Source organism: Nerophis lumbriciformis, linkage group LG11 (genome assembly GCF_033978685.3).
Source record: "Nerophis lumbriciformis linkage group LG11, RoL_Nlum_v2.1, whole genome shotgun sequence".
In the NCBI taxonomy this organism is placed as follows: domain Eukaryota; kingdom Metazoa; phylum Chordata; class Actinopteri; order Syngnathiformes; family Syngnathidae; genus Nerophis; species Nerophis lumbriciformis.
The window spans coordinates 16,038,397-16,060,827 of NC_084558.2; the positions used below are offsets into that span (position 1 = coordinate 16,038,397).

At 38.9% G+C, this 22,431-nt stretch overlaps 1 protein-coding gene across 4 annotated transcripts in view; it reads left to right on the forward strand.

Moving 5' to 3' along the window:
* Nucleotides 1-868: 868 nt before the first annotated feature.
* LOC133610080 (urotensin-2 receptor) overlaps nucleotides 869-22,431 on the forward strand; it is a 117,628-nt gene continuing 96,065 nt past the window's right edge. Inside the window, exons 1-4 of one of the 4 annotated variants that reach the window (XM_061966140.1) lie at nucleotides 869-1,135; nucleotides 1,214-1,385; nucleotides 5,994-6,718; nucleotides 11,567-11,945. In XM_061966140.1, the coding sequence (XP_061822124.1) occupies nucleotides 6,005-6,718; nucleotides 11,567-11,944 (1,092 nt within the window). In that variant the 5' untranslated portion in view covers nucleotides 869-1,135; nucleotides 1,214-1,385; nucleotides 5,994-6,004 and the 3' untranslated portion in view covers nucleotide 11,945. Of the gene's footprint in view, nucleotides 1,386-5,993; nucleotides 6,719-11,566; nucleotides 12,859-13,704; nucleotides 13,792-22,431 lie in introns of those variants that run through there. The other 3 variants (XM_061966139.1, XM_061966137.1, XM_061966138.1) reach the window with 3 other exon arrangements.

A 22,431-nucleotide genomic window follows, 5' to 3' on the forward strand; every position in this document is an offset into this window, starting at 1 on the left:
CAAGCATTTACAAGCACTTCACCCAAAATTCAAGCATTTTTCAAACCTTGAAAACACAACATTAAAATCCAAGCATTTTCAAGGTTTTTAAGCACCCGTATGAACCCTGAAATATTTAATTGAAATAAAATATTAACACCATAACCATAACCATAACCAATAATATGTCAGTGTAAACTTTCTTTGTGCTACACCTCAATCAGTGATATGTGTATTATTTACTGTTTTACTGTGTCGCAAAGATACCTTTCGAAAAGGTCAGCTCATGATGGCCCGAGAGCAAAATCAATATTAAAGATACCGGTTATTAAATTGTTGTCTAAAGATATAAATCCAAATTGAGACTAATTGTATTTTTGTAAAGAAAATATTTTTGACATAGCTTTCGTGATGGGTCAACGCCTGGCTGACTTCAACCCCGAGAACCGACGCAGTGATACTTTCCATTCTGAGAAACTGTTACTAGATCTCATTGTTGAACCAAACAGGAGTGTCGTCTATCTCTGCGGTGACTTATTCATTATGAGTGAATTTGTTTTTATGCATCTGAGCCAGTGTGTAATGTGTTGTATACATCAGGATGCAACTGAATGACACAAGGCTTAGAGAGAGAGAGAGAGAGAGAGAGAGAGAGAGAGAGAGAGAGAGAGAGAGAGAGAGAGAGAGAGAGAGAGAGAGAGAGAGAGAGAGAGAGAGAGAGAGAGCATATCCTGCATACCTCTTCAACTCCCTCCCACTTTTTGAGTAAAGAGACTCACTGGCTGTTGTCTCTCTCCGTCTCTCTCCCCTCCCTCCCTGCCTCTTTGCTTCACACACACTCTCTCTCACACACACACACACACACACACACACACACTACCTCTCTCACACACACACACATGCTCTCTCATGCAAAAGGGGGGTGTTTCCAAGTCGGGTGGTATCCCAATATGTTCATCCCTGTACTTCTCATTTCCAGTTTATTGAACATCTGTTTTGGATTGCTATATGCCTTTTGATATTTTTTGTTTAGCCACCAAGCTCCGTTGAGGGAATGGCAAGAAATGATGAGGCTGTTACCACTCGCACCTTTTTATTCTAGACACTTTGGACCGTGTTTCCCAATGAGCAACTCATCGGCAATGGCTGGATTTCGGTTGTAGCGTATCTTTTTGTGTTGTGTCCCTCAAGTCAACTGGATATATTCAAAGTTTTTTTTTTTTTTTGGTTCCAGCACCTGCTGTGTTCACCTCGCAAGCAACCAATAGAAGCTGCTGTAGGTTTTTTTTATGGAGTGTGAAATTTTGGAGATACGTGGAAAGTTTCAACGGGAAGACTGAGACAAACGCATGATGGATGGACCGGCTGCAAAGTGCTGAAGTGTTCCTCCGTTCAAGACAACACAGGTGATGCAAATTAAGTTTAGTCATACTGATTTATTCTCTTTAATGAAAAAATGTGCAAAGGGCTTTTTTTAAGACATGGGGACTAAGCCAGGCCTTCTTCGCTTCTTATTAAAATAATATTCATGGAGCACTCATGGTATATTTTATTATTACAACAGAGTTAAACCCCCCCACCCTCCCAAAAAAAACAATTAACTTGAATCAGGAATAACATTCTCATTATTCATGCGATGTAAATCACAGATAGTCAAAGGTCTCGTCTTTGAATCCAACAGCACAGGGTGTAAAAACTCAATTGGTATGAGCTCAGCGCTATTTTCAGCGCTACAGAGTGTTTGCTATCTAATTTATCTCAGAATGGCGGTTGTCCGTGTTTAGTCTGCTCACATACACAGTCTGAGGTCCCTCAAGGTATATGTTTAAAAAGATGTCTACAACAGGGGCTCCCAAACTCTTTGCCAGCGAGGGCCGCATACATAAAAGTTGAAGGAAGCAGCGGACACTTTGATACATGTTGTACAAACCCCGTTTCCATATGAGTTGGGAAATTGTGTTAGATGTATATATAAACGGAATACAATGATTTGCAAATCCTTTTCAACCCATATTCACTACAAAGACAAGATATTTGATGTTCAAACTAATAAACTTTATTTTTTTTTGCAAATAAAAATTAACTTAGAATTTCATGGCTGCAACACGCGCCAAAGTAGTTGGGAAAGGGCATGTTCACCACTGTGTTGCATCACCTTTTCTTTTAACAACACTCAATAACCGATTGGGAACTGAGGAAACTAATTGTTGAAGCTTTGAAAGTGGAATTCTTTCCCATTCTTGTTTTATGTAGAGCTTCAGTCGTTCAACAGTCCGGGGTCTCCGCTGTCGTTTTTTACGCTTCATAATGTGCCACACATTTTCGATGGGAGACAGGTCTGGACTGCAGGCGGACCAGGAAAGTACCCGCATTCTTTTTTTACGAAGCCACGCTGTTGTAACACGTGCTGAATGTTGCTTGGCATTGTCTTGCTGAAATAAGCAGGGGCGTCCATGAAAAAGACGGCGCTTAGATGGCAGTATATGTTGTTCAAAACCTGTATGTACCTTTCAGCATTAATGGTGCCTTCACAGATGTGTAAATTACCCATGCCTTGGGCACTAATGCACCCCCATACCATCACAGATGCTGACTTTTGAACTTTGCGTCGATAACAGTCTGGATGGTTCGCTTCCCCTTTGGTCCGGATGACACAATGTTGAATATTTCCAAAAACAATTTGAAATGTGGACTCGTCAGACCACAGAACACTTTTCCACTTTGCATGAGTCCGTTTCTGGATGTTGTTGATAAATGGCTTTCGCCTTGCATTGTAGAGCTTTAACTTGCACTTACAGATGAAGTGACAAACTGTATTTAGTGACAGTGGTTTTCTGAAGTGTGGTGATATCCTTTAGAGATTGATGTCGGTTTTTGATACAGTGCTGTCTGAGGGATCGAAGGTCACGGTCCTTCAATGTTGGTTTCCGGCCATGCCGCTTACGTGGAGTGATTTCTCCAGATTCTCTGATCCTTTTGATGATATTATGGACCGTAGATGTTGAATCCATAAATTTCTTGCAATTGCACTTTGAGAAACGTTTTTCTTAAACTGTTTGACTATTTGCTCACGCAGTTGTGGACAAAGGGGTGTACCTCGCCCCATCCTTTCTTGTGAAAGACTGAGCATTTTTTGGGAAGCTGTTTTTAAACCCAATCATGGCACCCACCTGTTCCCAATTAGCCTGCACACCTGTGGGATGTTCCAAATAAGTGTTTGATGAGCATTCCTCAACTTTATCAGTATGTATTGCCACCTTTCCCAACTTCTTTGTCACGTGCTGCTGGCATCAGATTCTAAAGTTAATGATTATTTGCAAAAAAAAAAAAAGTTTATCAGTTTGAACATCAAATATGTTGTCTTTGTAGCATATTCAACTGAATATGGGTTGAAAATGATTTGCAAATCATTGTATTCCATTTATATTTACATCTAACACAATTTCCCAACTCATATGGAAACGGGTTTTGTACATTAAAGATACTAAAACCAATACAATGTAAGTCAATCAATATATTCTAAACTTTCTGAACAAAACATCTACATCTTAGCTTTGTGTTATAGTAAATAAAGCAAATGCTGTAATTGTTAATGTAGCCTCCTTAAAATTGTTATTTTATTCTTATTTTCTTCACTAATAATATATTATTCTGATAACTAAAATCTTTTTGAGGGCTTAAGCACACTCGAAAACGTACATATCCTGCAAGAAATGTGTACACATATTCAACATGACAGTATCCACGGAAATCATCACAGACCATATGCAGTAAGTCACACAGTTCGTCTGGGTTTTTGGTTTTCTGGCCCCATTTTTAAGGAGATACTATTGGTTGTTTATTTTTTTGTGTAATATTCTAATCTGGGACATGTTTATTTTTTCTGTACAATGCGTCAATAAAAAAACAAGTTGTGGGGGCCAAATGGCTCTTGGGCCGCACTTTGAATGCTCAAACTCTTCAAGGCAATGATAAAAAAAAAGATCACTGATGGTGTATAATTCCCATTGATAACTTTTTGTGTTTATCCCTTGGAATCATTTCCCATGCAATTCTCCTTTCAAAATCTCCACGTAATTGAAAGGCATCCAGTCCAGCGTTCAGATCTCAGTTCTGATAATATTTTTTCCGACAACTGAATATCCTTACAGAAAGTAAAATGGTGTAGTGACAATGCAGAATTAAACAATAACAATAACCGTATTACATTTTACATACTGTTTAGTTGACACTTCCCTTCATACTGTAGGCTTTAATGCAGTAACCTTGAAATGTATCCACCGTAACTGTTTCCCTATATACGATCAATCACTTTTAATCCCTCCATTTTCTACCGCTTGTCCCTTTTGGGGCGGAGGGCGGGGTACACCCTGGACAAGTCGCCACCTCATCACAGGGCCAACACAGATAGACAGACAACATTCACACTCACATTCATACACTAGGGCCAATTTAGTGTTGCCAATCAACCTATCTCCAGGTGCATGTTTTTGGAGGTGGGAGGAAGCCGGAGTACCCGGAGGGAACCCACGCAGTCACGGGGAGAACATGCAAACTCCACACAGAAAGATCCCGAGCCCGGGATTTAACTCAGGACTTTGCTTTATAATAACACATTTCGTGGCGTATGCTTTACTGTAGCTGTAGTTTGTTTTTTGCCTCGGTTGTCTGTGTATTCACCATGGGTGTTTTTTTGGGTAAAAGTGTGTTCTGATCCATTACGTTTTATGTCTCTTGTTAGCTTAGTTCTGTTTCAGCACCCCTGTTTTAGTTCTCCTTGTTGCCATGGTTATCTATTGTTTTCACCTGCCTCTGATTACTGTTCGGCATGCTCACCTGCTGCCGAGCACTAATCAGAGAGCTATTTAGTCCTGCCTTTTCCCGTCACTCAGTCTGGTGCTTTTGTTTGCGCTCATGCAACTGTTACGTGTATTCCTTGTGTTTCTTGCGCTAAGTTCCGCCTTAGTTTTCCTGTGTAGCTATCCCGTTAGCTTTCAGTGCTATATGAACACACTTTTTGTTTGTTTTCTTGTGTTTGTTTGTTCCGGCTTGATTTATAGGAATAAATCATTCTTCTTAAATGCAAGCAGCTTCCTGTCGTTCCGCACCCTTCCTGGAAAGACGACCTCCGGCATCAACATGCCACGACCACGTCACAAAGGGCTTGTATTTATGTCACAGATTTTGGTTTGAAATTGGTTTTATAAATCTTTTGAACGTCCCCTTACTAATTCATGAACAGCCCAGGATCTTGGGGTATCTATTTTAACAGAGAGAAAATATAAAAAGATAGGGATAAAAGGTTATAATTTTTTATTTAATTAAGTGAAATAAGTATTTGATCCCAACCAGCTAACAACGATTCCGACCCATTTGTGTGCTCATGCACAAATTAGGCTTGTCTCTTAAGGAAAGGAAAATAAACACAAATAAATATATATACAATATGCAAGATCTCCCCTTTGTGGAATAAAAATAATTCTGAATAAAGATGAGGGATCTACCCTGGATTACATGGATTTGCATTGTAAATCCAAATCAGAGGAGTGAGCCAACATCCCTCATGAGATGCACACAACCCTGGTGACCCACTACAAAACACATCTGATATACAGTACCGTATTTTTCGGACTATAAGTCGCAGTTTTTTTCATAATTTATGAAAGTTGCATAATGTTTTTTTCCTTCTTTATTATGCATTTTCGGCAGGTGCAAAAAATACGGTTTATGTTCGCCAACAAAGGATTCTTTACTGACTCACATTACTCAAATACAAATCAGTTAATAAATGTGATTAAATGTCATTCTATTTTTTTTGCCAATATGCTGTCTCTCTCTGTTGCTTTTGTGCACGTCATGAGATCTTGACTGACTAGCGATCAGTCGAAAGTATAGTCCACATTTCGCCCTCATACAGATCCGTTCCAGCCGCCTCTGCCATGACCTTAAACAGAATAGCACAATGTGGAATAATCTAATGTTAAGTTTTTTAACCCCTTCCATTTCTGTTCCAGTATCTTCAGAGATGACTACTGTGTCAATGGAGTCTGTGGGAGTCCTGGTGGAAAGGAGCCCCAATACCACCGACCCACCTCAGAGCTCTCATGAGGACACTGCTGCCACCTTCACCATTGGCACCATTCTCTCCATTATGTGCCTTGTGGGAGTGTTGGGGAACATTTACACCCTTGTGGTGATGTTCCATTCCATGAGAAATGCAGCGTCAATGTACATTTACATCATCAACTTAGCTTTGGCAGATCTGTTGTACCTGCTCACCATCCCGTTTGTAGTGTGCACACACTTCCTAAAGGAGTGGTACTTTGGGGACATAGGCTGTCGGATCCTCATCAGCATGGACTTTCTGACGATGCACGCCAGTATTTTCACACTGACAATCATGAGCACTGAACGGTACTTTGCAGTTCTCAAACCACTTGATACAGTGAAACGATCTAAAAGTTATCGGAAGGCCATCGCTCTGCTCGTCTGGGCTGCTTCTCTTATCCTCACATTGCCTATGATCGTCAGCATCCAGTTAATAACGGTGGACAACAAAGCCATGTGCCGCCCCACCTTGTTACCTCTGTCCTACAAGATTTACATCACCTTCCTGTTTTGCACCAGCATTGTTGCACCGGGGCTCATCATTGGCTATCTATACATCCAGCTTGCTCGGACTTACTGGGTTTCACAGACAGAGACCTTCAAACAGACCAATAAGCTCCCCAATCAAAAGGTCAGTGGATCTCAGCATAATCTTTTGGTAATAAAGTCAAAAAAATCTTAAACACCATCATATTTGTTGTTTCCGGAATACGAGAATGAAGATATGTACCTATAATCATACACAGTCATGCACAGACTTTCTGCTTATGTTGGCCTGATCTACTAAGATCCCAAATAACAAGTGCTAAACAGTGTGCGCAAACCATACAATTGCATGTACAAGTAATGGGCATGTTGCGGGTGATCTATTAAGACTGTGTGTGCAATTTATAGCAATTTATAGCATGTACTACACGGCTGCCACCATGTAGACAGTCAATTTCCTTCACATTCATGTTATCATGCTCCTACTTGTGGCCTTTTTGCTATGTTTTGAAACATAGAGCAAACTATTGTAATATGTCCCACTTTTTCTGCGATTCTTTAATTTACAATGGAGCCCACTTTTTAGTCTGCCAGAGGTGTGCCTTGGGAGACGCAGGTACGACAGTAGCATGCATTGGAATGATCTCAACGAAAGAAAAGGCATATCGTTAAAGTAACAAAGTTAACGTGTTATCGCACTAACTTTGTTACGTTAACGACGCAAATGTTTTCACTGCTCATGTGTACTAACTTTTTTTTTTACCCTCGTAATGTAATGTGTATACTGTATGACAGAAATATGTCCATTGTCTACATGGGCACAGAAAGGTCACTCTCTCCATCGTCTATCATATTGCACTGATAACCTCCTTCTGACCACGGCGGCCAGTTTGCGCACACATTTCAAACATACTAAATATAGATGCAAAAACAGCAGTTTTAAAACTGTGTCATGATTGATTAATCAAATTGCGAGTGTTAAAGGATCGTATTTGCATCTCCACCTCCTACTTTTGTGGGAGTTCTAACAACCTGCACATTTTCTGCATATGCATTGCGACAGACCAGCTAGATGGATTGCGCTCTCTAGTTTGCTAAATTAAGAGACGCAATCCTCTGTACACAAGATTAGTAGATCAGCTTTGTGTGCAATATCAAATATGCACATGTTTTATTCCACGTAAACCTTTAGTAGATCAAGCCCTATATGTCTGACTTTTTACATTGTTACGATGATTTAATGACACTCTCATTAAAACAACAAAGCTCTAGTAGCGGTCAAAGACTTTTGCACTGCCCAATAGAAGAATTTCCTTTTCCATGTCTCACATTTACTATACATACAGGCAACTTACTGTATTGTTCTAGATCAGTGTAGCAATGTGGCAATTTTGGGGGAAACATGATGGTTGGTGAGAGAGAGGATGAGCCAACATAATTTCTGACTCTCAAAAAGCCAAATCGCTGTAAATTAGGCATGGTAGCCAACTCAAGAAGGTAACGGATGTCAAAAAAATCACACTTAATCTCTATGAACATCCAGGGTGTCAGAAACAGTACTGAGGCTTTTATAATCTGGGATCAGACCCTAATCTGCAAGATCAAATATACAATAATAGGTCTGCAAATTTGAAATAAATCTCCCAAACCTTTAGCTAATCTTCAGACAGACATTATCGATTTTTCACAGAGAATAATAAATATACAGATGTTTTTAAATAGCTGAGCCAAAGTTTTTTGGGAAACTAAGTTTAAAAGTCAAAAGTCCATCTGTTGTAAACTTCAACAGATTGTCCTATCACTCCTAGTGTAGCAGTGATTGATTGACATGGACAACATAACCTGTTGCTGTTTTCCCTTCTCGCCATGTGAAACATAAATTAATCTGTGGGTGCCTCTCTGCCTTGCTCTTTCTCAACAAACACGTTGGCAACAAATGTCAGTGGACTCATATGAAGTGCATGCACGATAAAAGCGCACATAACAGCACGTAGCAGGAAACCATGGTGAGGCCATCAACTTCAGAATCGCCATACAGTAATTAGGAAAAACCATTAGGACGCAGGTCAAATACTAGACATAATGTAAATATGCACACTGTGCAATATAATGCATCTCTCTCCCATAATCACAAATGCGTTTTTCTGGTTGTGATTAATCAGATAAGTCCAAAAAGGAACACACCCTATGTGGGCTGAGAGGATAACAACTAGTTATGCTTGTGGGTGTAAAACAAATAGAGCTAATGAAGTTGTGGCGGAATTTCAGGAAATAGTGCTGGTGCAGCTTCATATTGGAATTATGCTCTGTATGTAAACATTACTATGAACGGAACATCCATATAAAGATAGTGTATTTAGATGGGCGAAAGATTCTTAGAATTGTGATCAAAGAAATAATGTGACTGTTTGCTTTACTTGCAAATTTGCACTGCATTTTGTACGAAAGGTTCAGGAAGTATGTTGCCTAGTTGTGTTGTTTTGAAACTATGTTAATTTTTCTCAGTGTATCGATTTACCGTAAATTCGCTAATTATTCACTCAACTGCCGAGTCTACAATTATTGCTGGGTGTGTTGTCAACGAGTGAGGGATCTATAAAATAGAGTGTACACCATTGCAGCCTTCAAAGCCCTCTAAATCAACTTCAAACCCTTCCAGCAATGTTTTATATACACACTGCAAGTATATATATAATGTAGTAATAGACACCTTCATAACAATATGTAATATGTTCAATATTTACCTATTTTGATCATTTCCGAAACTTTTTCCTTCCGCGAATTGATTTCTGTTTCCATAGCAAAGCACGTCTGACTTCTGGCAACAAATGTTTGTTTCTGCTTCCGGAATCAAACAAGCGTGTGTTTTCTATGGCAGATTTGGTAACAGACAACAAAGATGACTATTTTTGGACAAATGAGGATTCACAACCTTATCTTTTTGAAGCTAAATATGCTGAGGATGAACTACTGCTAATAGAAGCGAGCACGAAGGAAAAGTGAGACGTTGGAGCAGACGGAAGCCGGGAGAAGCGGATGAAAGCGATGTTCACGCTATAAATATGGAACTTGGAGACAAGCTATTTCGACATAAATGGATTGCTTACCCAAAATCAATAGGAAACGTCCCCGGCCAGCTGGACCAGACGAACAACTGTCCATCTAGTGAGTCACTTTAATATCGACCATTATACAAACAGCACGTTATTCAGGAACTGTGATTTGATATATTCCGAACTTGTCTCATGAAAAAATTAAATATGATTGGATTTTTTTTCTGATAACTATTCGTCTCGTTTATAATTTATCAACACAGGTTTGCTGAGGGGAGTAATGTGTGTGTCTAGTGGAGTCTGACACAGGTGATGGGAAGATGATATCATACGAGTGTAGTATTGTGTCCCTTTTTCAGCTGATTTCTCCACTACTGCAGAGAATTTTGTCAACTTGTTATATGTATGTATGTTTTGTGGGTAAATTAAAATGTACTTTCTCAACTTCAAACATTTTGATTTAAGGGGGGCAAGGCATTTATTATGTAGAGCCGGCCCCGCTTCAAAGTCAGAATCATTCAAGCGATGGCTGCAAATTACACTCCTCTCGCTTGGTCCGTCCCATTTTGCACTGGTCAATTAAACTTGAGAAGTGCATACTTTTTACGTATTTTCATAATTTGTAAATGTATGCAGGCTCATCCCCTTTTTACCCGTTTTGCTACAGCCTGCAACGATTCATACGGCAGACATATTTTCGAATTCCTTCAAATTCTGCATGGAAATATCGTGATTTGGGATGAAGATGCTACCAAAACACATACTACACGATATTAAATTGCTTCCAGTCTTCTGTCGGTGACATCAGCAGGCTGTATTTGGCTCTAAAAGTAGGGGTTCTAAAAAAGTACGGAAACTCGTTACAAAACAATCCTAAAATTGCAGCAGTGTCTATTTCGGGAGAATTTTTACCTTCTGTTGCAGTCGATTAAATTTGAATTCAAAAGCATGATAGCAGCATGAAAGAGAAGACAGCAGGGCTCAAGTAGTCCTCTTAAAGTGTACTATGTTCTGGTGAAATGAAGCATGGTAACTAGTCAACATTGTTATTAAAGTTATCGACAAAGGTTAGCTTTGTTTCATGTTGTAGGTACTGTTTCCCTCACTTGTTCATACACAAAACCGTTTTTGTATTTACACCCACAAGATTGTCCAATATAGAAATAAAATAATATCACTTGGTTTAATGCAACACATTATGGAATATTTAGACATTTGTCATGTCTGTGTAATCATGTTTTGTTTTAGTCATGTTTTGTTTAGTTTAGTTATTGGACTCTTTAGTTTCTGGCTTTTCACTCCATTGTCTTGTTTCCATGGTTACCCATTAGTTTCACCTGTTCCACGTTTGGACCCATTGTGCACTCTTGTTTGTCACCATAGCAACCCATTAGTTTTCACCTGTCACGTCACGCACCTGTTTCACGTTTTGAGTCACGCACCTGTTTTCGTTAATCACGTCTGTAGTATTTAAGTTCATTGTTTTCAGTTTGTCTTTCTGGCGACATCCCGGATTCATACCCCTGTCACACTCTTACCTCTGCGCACTTCATAGTCCATGCCAAGTAAGTTTTTTTTTGTTTATTAATGCCACAGTTAGTGTTTTTGTTTAATTGTTCACAGTCTCTGCCTATGTGCAAGTTTTGTTTTCAATAGCCTAGTTTTGTACCTCCGCCATTGTGCGCGCTTTTCGTTTGTTCCTTTTTGATATATAGTGTTAAAATAAATCATGTATTCACCTTCACGCCATGTCTGGTCCAAATCACTTGCTCCTCGGGAGAACAAACCACGCCATAGTCCCAGCCGTGACAATATTTCACAGTATGAATAAAAAAAAATGTAATAATAATTTTAGAATTACTAGTTACTCTGTACATGCCATCATGTTACTGTAATGTTTTTTTTGATTGTTTGTCTATTTTCTTTTATGTCACCCAAAGGTTCTCTACCTGATTTTCACCATTGTGCTCCTCTTCTGGGCCTGCTTCTTGCCCTTCTGGATCTGGCAACTTCTGGATCAGTTCCATCCATCGCTGCCCCTGTCCAACAAAGCCAAGCGCAACATCACTTACCTGACGGCATGTCTGACATACTCCAACAGCTGCATCAACCCATTTCTATACACTCTTCTTACCAAGAACCACAAGGAGTACTTGAGGAAGCACAACCGGTCCTGGTCAGCCGGCAGCTATTTTAACCGGAGGAGTCGTTTTCAGAGCTCGCCACGCAGGTCGCCGTCCTTTAGCAGCCAGCAGTGTACAGAGAGCTTCATGCTCACGCGCACAGCCTCCATGCGTGCTCAAAACAGCGGTTTGTAAGGTAGGCATATGTTTGTTTTTTGGGGGACTTTTTGCTGTAGTTTTGTTCAATTTTGTGCTTATCTGACACAAATCAAAAGGGACAGACTGTGAGCTAACTAAGCATGATACCATCATGCTAATATTATTAGTTAGGAACTGATATCGGGGTTACAAAGTTAAAATGACAGCAACAATTAACAGTACTCAAGTGTATTTATAATATGATACACTTTTGACAATGTAAAAAGTTATTTAATGGTCTATAATAGTGGACACCTCTGAGGTTGTTTTAGCATTAGCATCGATAGACTCTACCCGCGTTCTTTTGTTGAACAGTCAGAGGTCGGGTCTTCTGGATGATACCCAGCAATATGTTTGGAGGAGAAAAGGTGAGGCCTTTAATCACAAGAACACCATTCCTACCATCAAGCATGATCGTGGTAGTATTATGCTCTGGGCCTGTTTTGCTGCCAATGGAACTGGTGCGTTACAGAGAGTAAATGGGACAATAAAAAGGGAGGAATACCTCCAAATTCTTCAGGACAACTTAAAATCATCAGCCCCGAGGTTGGGTCTTGGGTGCAGTTGGGTGTTCCAACAGGACAATGACCCCAAACACACGTCAAAAATTGTAAAGGAATGGTTAAATCAGGCTAGAATTAAGGTTTTAGAATGGCCTTCCCAAAGTCCTGACTTAAACGTGTAGACAATGCTGAAGAAACAAGTCCATGTCAGAAAACCAACAAATTTAGCTGAACTGCACCAATTTTGTCAAGAGGAGTGGTCAAAAATTCAACCAGAAGATTGCCAGAAGCTTGTAGATGGCTACCAAAAGTGCCTTATTGCAGTGTAACCAAATATTAACATTGCTGTATGTATACTTTTGACCCAGCAGATTTGGTCACATTTTCAGTAAACCCATAATAAATTCATAAAAGAACCAAACTTCATGTATGATTTTTTGTGACCAACAAGTATGTGCTCCAATCACTCTATCACAAAAAAATAAGAGTTTTGTAGAAATGATTGGAAACTCAAGACAGCCATGACATTATGTTCTTTACAAGTGTATGCAAACTTTTGACGACTGTATATGTTACAGCTTAGGGGGTCACTCCCACAAAAGTTTTGGCAATTGGGTATGTAAACACCACGAGTGGCCCCTACCCAGGATCGAGCTTCTGCAAAAGTAAGCCCTGGTGAATAATTATGCATTCTCTTTATAGCAAAAGGGCAAACACGTCCGAATCCACCCTTGTGATCAATGAGTGATCACAAGGGTGGAGGCCAGTCCACGAGAAAAGGGAAGTGATGAAGAGGGAGATGCTTGGGTAGTTTCATCCATCGATAAGTGGTATTTTGTCAAAAGGATGTGTAGCTAATTACAATTCATCTAAAAAAATATATGATAATCATATCTGAGGCCAGTTCCTTCTTTTTAAGACTTTGACATGTGTATCTTTATTTCCTTAGCTGTGGGAATACAGCTTGAACTTGGGGTTACATTTGGAGTCATTATTCTTCCAGCCTTGTGCAAGTGATTAGACATACCAAAACACATATCTATGTCCCCAAAACAACAGACTAGAGTATTTTCCAAATGGCACGCTATAATGACATATTTTTAATTGGGCTGAGAATGTTGGTTGAAATGTATTTCGAACGTGTATACAGTATCAATATGATATGTCACATATTTTACATATTTTCTTTACATGTCCAAAAAGGAGTAAGAAAAAGCAAGGCTTATCTCACCCTCCTCCTTTTTCTCTTCATAGCAATCACGAACACATACTTGCTGTTCTCAATTTGTACTCAATTTACATCAATGTGTTCTAAATGCATCAGTTATTCTCATAAGTAGTTAAATCAGTTATGATTTGCTTGATAGGATGGATATTTCATTTTCAATAAATTCATGACGTTTATCATAATTATTTTTCTTTGTACTTTGTAAACACTTTTAGTTTGAACAGTCTCTTAAACTGAATCGTATTAGTACATAGTTTGATGTCTTTACTTAATCCCTTCCATAATTTATTTCCACATATTGATATGCTAAAGGTCATATCAATATGATAGGTTTGTATGCACAAACCTAAAACATGTGTGCATACAAATGTTTTAGGTTAGATTTTCCTCTAAGGTTATATTTATCCTTTTATGTTGAGAAGAGTTGTTGTACATTGTTGGGTAGCAGGTTATAGTTAGCTTTGTGCATAATTGTAGCTGTTTGCAAATGCACCAAATCATTGAATTTCATAAATAAAGGTTTTGTATGTTCTCTATATCCAACATCATGCATTATTCTAATTGATATTTTTTGTAACACCGTTGGTGAATGAAGTGTACTTTTGTAGTTGTTTCCCAATATTTCTACACAATAACTCAGATATGGTAACACTAGCGAGCAGTAGAAATTATGAAGTGATTTTTGTCTCGAACATATTTTGCTTTATTTATTATAAAAATATTTCTTGCCACCTTATGTCGTATATTTTTATATGAGATTTCCAGTTAATTTTATCATCTATTATTGAACCCCAAAATTTGATTTATTTCACTCTTTCAATATCTACTCCATCTATTTGTATTTGTGTTTGACTTTCTCTTCTACTGTTATTGAATAGCATAATTTACATTTTAATGAGATTCAAAGATAGTATTTTTTGTCAAACCTTCTCTTTAATTTATTCATTTCTTCTGTTATTATTTGTTTTAGCTTCTGTGTGTTCTCTCCTGAACAAAAAGCAGCCGTGTTGTCTGCAAATAGTACTAACGTTAAGTCCTTTGTAACTTTACAAATGTCGTTTTAATAAAGATTGAACAATTTTGGTCCCAGTATTGATCCCTGGGGTACGCCGCAAGATATCTCTAGCTCTGTTGATATATTTTTCACCTAGCTTCACGTATTGCCTTCTGTTGGTTAAGTAGCTTCTTATCCAATGTGAGACCAGGCCTCCAATGCGATAACATTCTAATTTATTAATTAAGATAGTATGATTCATTGTGTCAAATGCTTTAGTTAGATCCATAAATACTGCTGCTGCACTCTGTTTGTCATCTATTGTGTTGGTAATTTCCTATTATTTCGATTAATGGCATCAATGTTGAATTGTAAGCTCTGTATCCATATTGGTTCTCTACAAGTGTTCCACATTTATTTGTGAATTTGTCCAATCTGTTGTTGAAATATTTTTCAATGCCATCCATCCATCCATTTTCTACCGCTTGTCCCTTTTGGGGTCGCGGGGAGTCGCTGGAGCCTATCTCAGCTGCATTCGGGCGGAATGATTTTAGAAAATTGTTTCAGTAAAGAAACATGTCTATTGTTTGTGAATTGGTGTTTTTTTCCAGTGTTATAAATTGATACGACTTTTGCTATTTTCATTTTGTCTGGGGAATTTTCCAGTTTGAAATGACAGATTGCTAATATATGTTAAAGGCTGTGGAAATGTCATTAAGAACTTTTTCTATCACTTTCATATCTATTCCGTGACAATCAGTTGAAGTCTTGGATTTGCATTTCTTTACCATTTTGATTATTTTGTTTTTTTTCACATTGACGAGGAACATTGAGTTGGGATTTCTATCTATAGAGTCATTCTAGTCTTCAACTGACCCGGTGACTGGAATCCTTAGCAATATTTACAAAGTAATTATGAAAATGTTCCAACCAGTGAAGTTGGCACGTTGTGTAATTCGTAAACAAAAACAGAATACAATGATTTGCAAATCCTTTTCAACTTATATTCAATTGAATACACTGCAAAGACAAGATATTAATTGTTCGAACTGAGAAACTATTTTTTTTTTTGCGAATAATCATTAACTTAGAATTTAATGGCAGCAACACATTGCAAAAAAGTTGCCACAGGGGCATTTTTACCACTGAGTTACATTACCTTTCCTTTTAACAACACTCAGTAAACGTTTGGGAACTGAGGAGACCAATTTTTTAAGCTTTTCAGATGGAATTATTTCCCATTCTTGCTTGATGTACAGCTTAAGTTGTTTAACAGTCCAGGGTCTCCGTTGTCGTATTCTACGCTTCATATTGCGCCACACAGTTTCAATGGCAGACAGGTCTGGACTACAGGCAGGCCAGTCTAGTACCCGCACTCTTTTACTATGAAGGTACGCTATTGTAACACATGGTCTGGCATTGTCTTGCTGAAATAAGCAGGGGCGTCCATGATAACATTGCTTGGATGGCAACATATGCCTTGGTCACGAATATACCCCCAAACCATCACAGATGCTGGCTTTTGAACTTTGCGCCTTAACAATCCAGATGGTTCTTTTCCTCTTTGGTCCGGAGGACACAACGTCCACAGTTTTCAAAAACAATTTGAAATGTGGACTTGTCAGACCACAGAACACGTTTCCATTTTGCATCAGTCCATCTTAGAGGAGCTCGGGCCCAGCAAAGTTGGCAGCGTTTCTGGGTGTTGTTGATAAATGGCTTTCGCTTTGCATAGTAGAGTTTTAACTTGCACTAACAGATGTAGCGACCAACTGTAGTTACTGACAGTGGTTTTCTGAAGTGTTCCTGAGCCCATGTGGTGATATCCTTTACACACTGATGTCGCTTTTTGAGCCAGTACCGTCTGAGGTATCGAAGGTCCGTAATATCATCTCTTACGTGCAGTGATTTCTCCAGATTCTCTGAACCTTTTGATGCTATTACGGACCATAGATGGTGAAATCTCTAAATTCCTTACAATAGCTCGTTGAGAAATGTTGTTCTTTCTTTTTTGTTACTTGTGCTACCTTTTTTAAAACATGTTGCAGGCATCAAATTCCAAATGAGCTAATATTTGCAAAAAATAAAGTTTTCCAGTTCGAACATTAAATGTCATGTCTTTGCAGTCTATTCAATTGAATATAAGTTGAAAAGGATTTGCAAATCATTGTATTCTGTTTTTATTTACGATTTACACAACGTGCCAACTTCACTGGTTTTGGGTTTTGTACATATGTCATTATATATATTACATCATGTACCAGGTGTGAATGAATGATAGGTTCCCACTTCTCTGTGAGCGCTTTGGGTATCTAATAATAGAAAAGCGTGACATGAAATCTAATCCATTATTATTATTATATATATAAAACCTTGCTGGAGGTGTTTTTAAGAGCTTTGTAGGCGGAATTGCGCAGCTTCCATAGCAATATTTAGAATGCAAAAAAAAAAAAAAAAAAACATCCATCGTCATGTCTTTCATAATGATTGTGAATGATGGGCAAATATCTAAAAAAAAAAACGTGCAGTTACCCCTTAAGAAGACATTTAAAAAAAACTGTTAGTTTATTCAATGTGTGATTATGCATTTTTTATTTTTACTTTAGTGTTTACAATGTCTAAATTTATGTCCGTCTCTATACCTGTTGTATCCATTATTCTTATTATCTTATTGTATTACATATCAGTTGCAAATGTTTCCTATAGAGGAAGCTGGGTGAATCAATCACAGTGTGACAGAGAGGACTGGAAACTAACAGACAAAGGCTATTTGCATGGTCATAAAACTATATCCGGTTATCAGATGCTGTGTTGTAATTGAATGCTTACTTGGAAGAATTTTCCATTGTCCTGATGCCAAAAACTATTGTATGTGCCTTAATGTTGATATGTCCCATTCACAGGCATGCCCTTGTTTAAAAAAATAAAAAATAAAAACAATAAAAACACATTTTAATTAAATCTATACTCTCTGCTTTGGAATATAATTTACTGAATGACAGTTACCAATGTTCTCAATTTCCTCACTAAATTCAACTTTCTGTGGTTACAGGATCATGATGATAGGATCAGTGACAATTGTTCAGCTTATTAAATCGATGGCAAACACAAATATACCTTGGAATGGATGCCATGAATGTTTACCCTTGGATTTATGTTAGGCTTTGGGACACCATTTCCTGGGAAGCCCACATGCGTCTCATGAAAACCCCAATACACACTATATTGATTGCAATATCGTGTGTGTGGTTACGGGTGGATCACCGTTTTTTTCTAATATGTGTGTGTATCACATATTGTGCTGTAAAAGTCAATTTGTGGCTCTATTGACAATTCTACCAATTGTTAAACAGGATAGCCTTGAAATATGATGTCACTTATAAAACGGAGAGGGTTTGCAACAGCTTTTGTCTTGTAAATCATGTCTAATTTTGCTGAATGGGAAGATCTGTGTAGGATCTGTCTTTCATTGCAGATTTAATGAATGTTATTATGCTTAACTGAGATCAATAGACATTAGTAGAAAATATACCATGGGCATAAAAAAGGTTAAGTACATCAATTTTTAAATCTTCCAACTCGGTTTGTTGATTATGCATGCATATTAATGTTGATTTGCATCTAATTTCTAAGCTGAGTGTGCAATTAAGAAAAAACACTCTTGGGCAGGGATCTGTGGGACCCTAATGTGAATGCTAATAATGCTTAAAGTTTAAATGTTAACAGATAGCATGGTGTAACCGGTGGCTGTCCATCTACGGTACTAAATCTAAATGGGATATGCAAAATGTTAACCATGTGACTTGTTGAAAAATAAAAGCTACAGTAACAATTTCAATATATCTAAGTGTTTGAACAAATGTTTTTTTTATGGCCAAACACAGATGAATCCAAAATCCACTGGGCGTATCCTTTTGGTCAATGCACTTGTGTCTAATTTTTCAAAATGAGTCATTCATTTTGAAAAAAATTACCAACATCCAACATTTTTTAAGACAGGACAATTATGTCTACATTTTCACCGATGGATATACATATAGATATGGATATGGACTGACAGGCCTGATTGGGAGGGCAATTTATTCACAAAAAACCTCAACATTTCTCAGCTGTTGAACCAATGTTACACTTTTTGTCTTCCTCTTCTGATCATGGTACAGAAAATAGGTACAATTTGACGTGCAACTATGTAGCTTGACAGAAAGTACAGAAGTGTGTAAACAAAATGAGATTGCTGTGCGTCTGTATGCCTTACAATTGGTCTGTAATGTAACCTCAATCAATACAATTGTTTCATTTGAGGGACATAAGAGTAAAAAAAATGGAGCTTAAAGGGGCTGTTCGCAACATTTACACAGACGCTCTCTCATGGCTTCTCCTACGTAATGATAACAATTGCCATTTGGATAGCTAGCGTTAGCTGTCATTGAAAGTATATTCTATCATCAATCAATCAATCAATCAAAGTTTACTTATACAGCCCTACATCACGAGTGTCTCAAAGGGCTGCACAAGCTACAACGACATCCTCGGCTCAGATCCCATGACATGACTGCAAATTGTCCGTTGCTTTTCTTGGACTGCCTTAGTATGTTTGCACACACTCCCTGTGCATACGTGTTGACGAGACAGGGTGACTGACTGCCATAAACACCAATCATTTTATTCGGGCCGGTAAAAATGTTTTATTACATAAGCTTTGTAATTGTGAAAAATATAGACAGTTGTCAAACAAATGTGTTCTGACAAACCACCAAATGGTAACATAAGCTAGGCGGTGGTGTTCATGTTAAAATGTTACTGTGAGGAAGCTACAAACAGCACCTTTAAGTGAAAAAGTCACCATGCTTGAAAAAAAACAAAGGGACACGCATCACAAGTAGCAATTGATTATTTGTGCTTAAAACCTGCCTGCAATAAATATATTTAATTATTACACCATGACACCAACTATTGAAAACCAAACGTTTAGTAGTGGTCCATCTTCCACATCCTTCCAGCTGACATTCTCCTCCTAAGCTGGGGATCAATACTGTGTTAAAGATAGGGTAGACGGGAAAAAAGATTGGACGAAGGGGGAAGAAAGAAAGAAGATGGAACACAACAAAATGTGTCTATGGATATTCTCATTCATTCAAGTCATTGTAATCTCAGGGCATTTAATCGATTGCAACTGGACTGTTTGGTTTGTCCCAGAAGACGTTTTGCCTCTCATCCAAGTAGGCTTCATCAGTTCATGCTCACAGACTTAGATTGGTCATATCTGGACTTAGACTTAGATTGGTCAGCTAGATCTGACCAATCTAAGTCTCTGAGCATAGATTGGTCATATCTGGACTTAGACTTAGATTAGTCAGCTAGATCTGACCAATCTAAGTCTCTGAGCATGAAGCCTACTTGGATTTGAGACGAAACATCTTCCAAGACAAACCAAACATTCCAGGTGCGATCGATTGAATGCCTGAGATTGCAACAAAAGGTGGTTTGGTAATGGCTGATGTGTGCCTGAATACAAATGAACAAAGTTAACACTTTTTTTTGTGCCTCAGGGTGATATCGAACCGAAGTTGTTACACTGTTACACATTTCAAAGCTTGCTAATTGTATTGAAATTGATTTGACTGTCATTACAAATCTGCGCCATAATTAATGAGACAAATCTAAAAGCGGGTCAAAGTACTTTAATTTGGGATGTGGTACTAAGAAACAATATAACTAAAAAAAGTATTACAGTTTAATGTGATAGTTATTATCCATTGTAATTAGAAGAATATAAACCAGGGATGTAAAACATGCGGCCCGCAGGCTGGATCAGGCTCGCGAACATGTTCACTGCGGCCCGTGAGGCAAGTTTGCAAAGTGTAAAATTGAGCTGTATGTTTTAAATGAAAGAAACTGCTCTTCTAAATGTGTCCACTGGATGTGGCAATAGCAATTCTGTTAGGCAAGCAAATAGTTTATACCGGCGTGAGCAAGTATACCAATCAAGAGGTACACGACTCCTCCGCCTCGACCCAACGTTAAACAAACGGGAGTAAAATAAACAATTGTTAACCCTACTTAAAATTCTGCATGAGACAATGCACATCGATGTATCCATCCATCCATCCATCCATCTTCTTCCGCTTATCCGAGGTCGGGTATCGGGGGAAGCAGCCTAAGCAGAGAAGCCCAGACTTCCCTCTCTCCAGCCACTTCGTCCAGCTCTTTCCGGGGGATCCCGAGGCGTTCCCAGGCCAGCCAGGAGACATAGTCTTCCCAACGTGTCCTCGGTCTTCCCCGTGGTCTCCTACCGGTCGGACGTGCCCTAAACACCTCCCTAGGGGGGCGTTCGGGTGGCATCCTGACCAGATGCCCGAAGCCCCTCTTCTGACTCCTCTCGATGTGGAGGAGCAGCGGCTTTACTTTGAGCTCCTCCCGGATGGCAGAGCTTCTCACTCTATCTCAAAACCACTAGGGATAGTGGTTTTGTCCTTCCGGTCATAACCCAAAGCTCATGACCATAGGTGAGGATGGGAACGTAGATCGACCGGTAAATTGAGAGCTTTGCCTTCCAGCTCAGCCTCTTCTTCACCACAACGGATCGATACAGCGTCCGCATTACTGAAGACGCCGCACCGATCCGCCTGTCGATCTCACAATCCAGTTTTCCCTCACTCGTGAACAAGACTCCGAGGTACTTGAACTCCTCCACTTGGGGCAGGGTCTCCTCCCCAACCCGCAGATGGCACTCCACCCTTTTCTGGGCGAGAACCATGGACTCAAACTTGGAGGTGCTGATTCCCTTCCCAGTCGCTTCACACTCGGCTGCGAACCGGTTCAGTGAGAACTGAAGATCCTGGCCAGATGAAGCCATCAGGACCACATCATCTGCAAAAAGAAGAGGCCTAATCCTGCAGCCACCAAACCGGATCCCCTCAACGCCTTGACTGCGCCTAGAAATTCTGTCCATAAAAGTTATTAACAGAATCTGTGACAAAGGACAGCCTTGGCGAGTCCAACCCTCACTGGAAACGTGTCCGACTTACTGCCGGCAATGCGGACCAAGCTCTGACTGATCGTACAGGGAGCGGACCGCCACATTGATGTAGTTCTGTGAAAATGAATGTCTTTTGTGCAAATATAAAGAAAGTGAACAGTGTGTGAATTAATGCAATACTCTGTCTTACACGTTTTTATTTTTGGTTTGTTGAAATTGTTCACACATTGTACAGCTTTTATTTTTCATTCGATACACACTAATGCCTAGAAGGCAGGGAGTAACACAACCCTCTTAAATAGTTTCTATCTCAGTATGGTTTGTTGAGTTAGCACAGGATTAATATGTGGGAATGACAAATGAGGTAGTTGATACATAAAATAGTTTGTATTTATCCTTTGTTTTTGTTTTTTGTTCAATCCTAGATGGGCTGTGACTTAAAATTTAATTGCTTCGTAGATACACTGAGACTGTTCATTGTGTTCTTCATGGTGTTTTTTTTTTTCCTCAGAATTTTCAGCTAACTTGAAGTGATTTGTCAAGAGGATTATTTGTGATATGTACATTTTCAGAATGTGCTTGTTCTATATTGGGCCAAAGTAAAACAAAGAAAACAGTCTGAAGTTGTTGTAGTAATTTAACCCGTCCGGCTCACGTGGGAATAGATTTTTCATCCATGCGGCCCCTGAGCTAAAACGAGTTTGACACTCCTGATGTAGACATATATAGTGATGTTTGGTGAAGAAATGAGGTGAAACTAACCTTTGAAATCAGTTTGAT